General features: G+C 67.4%; 1 protein-coding gene across 1 annotated transcript in view; it reads left to right on the top strand.

Moving 5' to 3' along the window:
* Positions 1-2,802, top strand: part of CDHR5 (cadherin related family member 5) — a 7,492-nt gene extending 4,690 nt beyond the window's left edge. The window contains exons 9-15 of the mRNA XM_077773403.1: positions 120-211; positions 292-492; positions 573-686; positions 763-850; positions 940-1,257; positions 1,773-1,978; positions 2,297-2,802. Coding sequence (XP_077629529.1) covers positions 120-211; positions 292-492; positions 573-686; positions 763-850; positions 940-1,257; positions 1,773-1,978; positions 2,297-2,713 — 1,436 coding nt within the window. The 3' untranslated portion in view covers positions 2,714-2,802. The remainder of the gene's footprint in view (positions 1-119; positions 212-291; positions 493-572; positions 687-762; positions 851-939; positions 1,258-1,772; positions 1,979-2,296) is intronic.
* The last annotated feature ends 922 nt before the right edge of the window (positions 2,803-3,724 follow it).

Genomic DNA, 3,724 nt, shown 5'->3' on the forward strand with positions numbered 1-3,724 from the left:
CCGTTAGTGGAGGAAGCCCCCGGGCACCTGCTAGGTGGGGAGAGTCAGCGGGGACGCTGGGCCTCAGGCCTCCAGAGGGAACGAGAGGCCAGACGCTCCCCCTGCCCTCGCAGAGCAAGACGATGGCACGTTTGTCGTGGATGCTGACTCGGGCAACCTCACCATGAGCAGGGCTGTCCCCAGCCCGAAGATCTTCACTCTGGTGGTCAAGGTGGGCCCCTGGCCAGGCCTGCACAGGCCCCTCCCGAGCTCCAGGACCTGCTGGTCACCATGGCCCCCCCCCACCCCTAGGGTGAGCAGGCGGACCACGCCCGCTACTCGGTGACCCAGGTCACGATCGAGGCCCGAAATGCCAACGGGAGCCTGCTCCACTTCCCCGAGAGCTGGTACCGCGGCACCGTGGCGCTCGGCTCTGGCGCCGGCGTCCCGGTCAGGGATGCGGCCTCCCCCTCCCAGCCTCTGAGGATCTGGGCCTGGGACCCTGACTTTCCGGTAGGCAGCAGCCCCTCTGTGGGTGGGTCGGGGGGCAGGGGGGGCAGCCCGGGCCCAGGACTCACCGGGACAGTGTCCAGGACCTCAACTCGGCCATCACCTACCGTATCACGAATAACACCGACTTCCGGATGGACGGCGAGCACTTGTTGACTGCTGCCCTGATGGCACACAAGGGGGTCTTCTATGCAGAGGTAAGGGCAGGGGGGCATCTCTGAGGGGCAGGGTTAAGGCGGGGCCGACAAGGGACAAGCCTCCTCTCTGCTCCAGGTGGAGGCCAAGAACACAGTGACCGCAAACGTAGCAAGCACAGTGGTGGAAATACAGGTCCTGGAGCCGGAGGCGCCCACCCCCACAGGTGAGCCTCTGGGGGACCCGGGTGACGGCTGGGGGGCACTTTCTGCCGCCGGGGCGGTGCCTTCCCTGAGGCAGGCATGCTGGGGGCAGAGGCAAGCCCCAGCCCTGCCCCTGGCCCCCAGGTCCCCCAGGCCCCCCAGAGCCNAGCCACCACTGCGGAAGCCCCCAGGCCCCCGGGGCCCTCTCAGGGGCCCTCCACGACCAGCTCTGGGTGGGGCACAAGCCCGCACCCCCCCTCAGGCACAACTCTGAGGCCCCCTGCCTCATCTACGCCTGGGAGGCCCCCCAGTGTGGGAACCGGCACCTCCCTCCCGCCAGCCTCACCCAGCGGGGGCTCAACACAGATGCTGCAGCCAGGAACCTCTCAGCCGATGTCCCCTGGGCCCAGTGGGGCCCCCCAGCCCTCAGGTAGCACCTCCCGTTTGCCCCAGAGTCACCCATCTGCCCCCTGACTCATCCTGTGAGTGGTCCTGGGAACGACAGCATGCAGGGTCCACCCCAGGCTGGCCCAGCACGACCACACCGGCCATAGGCCCCACGGGGGTCTGCTCTGGTCGGGGCAGAGACAGGTTCGGGGGCCCCGACGCGGTAAACTGGGAAGGTGTGTGGAGGACGGGGCAGAACCCAGATTTGGGATCGGGGGGCCCCACGATTCTAGGCTCCGGCACTGCCTTCAACCCCCTTCCTAGGGTGCTGACCCCTGCTTGTAGCTGGTGGGCCCCTACCCCACCTCCCATGCCTCCCTGCAGCGGCCTAGCCCCCCGAGGGCCCCTGGGAACACAGCCCCTTGGTCGGCGTGTCAGTAGTGCCCATTCCCCAGAAGCCCAGGCCTGGCTTGTGCGCGAGGCGTCCAGAGCCTGGCGCAGGATGGCGCAGGAGGTGTGCGGGCGCCGGCAGTAAGTGGGTGGCGGTGCTGCCGGCAGGGACGCCAGGGTCTGGAGGCGGCGGCGCGGCGGGCGACGGCGGGCCGGGTGGCAGCCACGCCGAGGACCAGCGCTTCTCCTCCGTGGAGATGGCGGCCCTGGGCGGGGTGCTGGGTGCGCTGCTGGTCCTGGCTCTGATCGCACTCCTCATCCTCGTCCACAAGCATTACGGCCACCGGTTCAAGTGCTGCTCTGGCAAAGCTCAGGTGAGGCCCCAGGGGGGTCAGGGGACCAGACAGGACAGGGACAGGGGAAGAAAGGCACGGAGACAGGGCTGTGCAGGTGAGGACAGAGCCGAGGAAAGACGGAGAAGGGGACGGAGGGAGAGGGAGAAGGGGCAGCAGAGGGAGGCGAGGAGCACAGGGTGCACACACAGGCGCCCACAGATCGGGGAGGAGGCCGAAATGGGCAGAGAAGGGAAAGACGAGCCTGGATCCTTGTCTCTGGGCAGGGCACCAGGGGTGGGTCCCCGCCCAGGCCTGGGGTCCTGATTGACATCCAGGTTGCTCCCGTCCCCTCCCCAGGAGCCGCAGGTCTCCAGCTTTGACAACCAGGCCTTCTGTGCCCCCCAAGAGGCCAACTGGGCGCCGGCTCCCAGCCCCTCACCTGCCCCCACCCCGGCTGTGGCCCCGGAGCCTGAACCCCCAGAGCCCCCCAGCATCAAATTCCTAGACCCTGCCTCAGAGTCCCCAGAGGTGGCCCAGGAGGGGGGCGGTCCCGCAGCCGTAAGGTCCATCCTGACCAAGGAGCGGCGGCCGGAGGGCGGCTACAAAGCGGTGTGGTTTGGCGAGGACATCGGGGCTGAAGCCGATGTGGTGGTGCTCAACGTGCCCACGTCAGACGTGGCTGACGCCGCCGACTCTGGCAGCGAGGACAGCAGTGACGAGGCTCAGGGCCCGGGCGGGGGTCCCTACGACAGCGCCAGCTCCACCTGTATCTAGCTGGGCTCCCCGGCCTCCCCGCTGGCCCACCCCGGGGTTGGCCGGCTGCTTGCTCGCCCCACCGCCCTGTGCACAATAAATCGACAATTTCCAAGCACCACTGGCAAGTCGACGGGTGGCTGGGGTGCAGGGTCCCCATGGAGCTGCTGCTGGTGGGAGGTGACGGCGCGGCCCCCGCTCCTGGGTCGTCGCCCAGCCCCAGCCCGCTTCCCGTAAACCACCTGCTGTGCCTGCCAGCCGTGGGGCTTCCCAGGCCAGTGCCAGCTGGCGGCCCAGTTCCTCTCCTGGTCTAACCGCGGCTGGAAGTGGGGGCACCCTGGCGCCACATACCCCCCTCCCGACCTGACATGCAGATTCTTGGCCTGGGGGAAACTGAGGAGCCACCCTCAGGAGCACTCATTTTGGAGAGCAAGTTCCCTCGGGATCTTCCGGGGGTCACAGCCAGTGTGCCTGTGAGGCTCCGCCCGGAAGTCAACACCGTGCTCCGCGGCCCTTGGCCCTGGCGTCTGGGCTGTGGCCTGTGACTCTGTGCGGATGTGCAGCCGCCTGCCTAGGATGACAGGAGCTGGGAGCAGGCTGCCAGCCGTGGGCCAGCGTGGCGGGGGGGGGCCGGTTGGCCGTGAGGGGAACCGGAGCCACGGACAAGGGGACAGAGCCCCCTCTACTGGCTTTCCCAGGGGAGGACCCCGGGCAGGACTTCCTCTCTGACCGCCATTGTCTCTGGATCATCAGTGTTTTTCCTAATGAAAAACCATCACGAATTCCTTTGCAAATGCTTATTCTCAAGGGCACTTGAGCGTTCTTGTCTGAACAATTCTCATCAAGAGTCCAAGCCGTACAGCTGCCGCATGCCCCACGTTGTCCCCCTTTACCCACTTTTCCTCGAGAAAAGAAGTGGTTTGTGTGGGGTCCCCAGCTTATCCCTCCACCCCCACCCCGCTAGTTGCCAGTGGCCCCCTGCGCGGCCGGCATGTGCGTATGTGCCTTGAGGGACAGGAGTGACCGGACACT

This window comes from Crocuta crocuta, unplaced genomic scaffold (assembly GCF_008692635.1).
Source record: "Crocuta crocuta isolate KB4526 unplaced genomic scaffold, BGI_CrCroc_1.0 scaffold1161, whole genome shotgun sequence".
Lineage (NCBI taxonomy): Eukaryota > Metazoa > Chordata > Mammalia > Carnivora > Hyaenidae > Crocuta > Crocuta crocuta.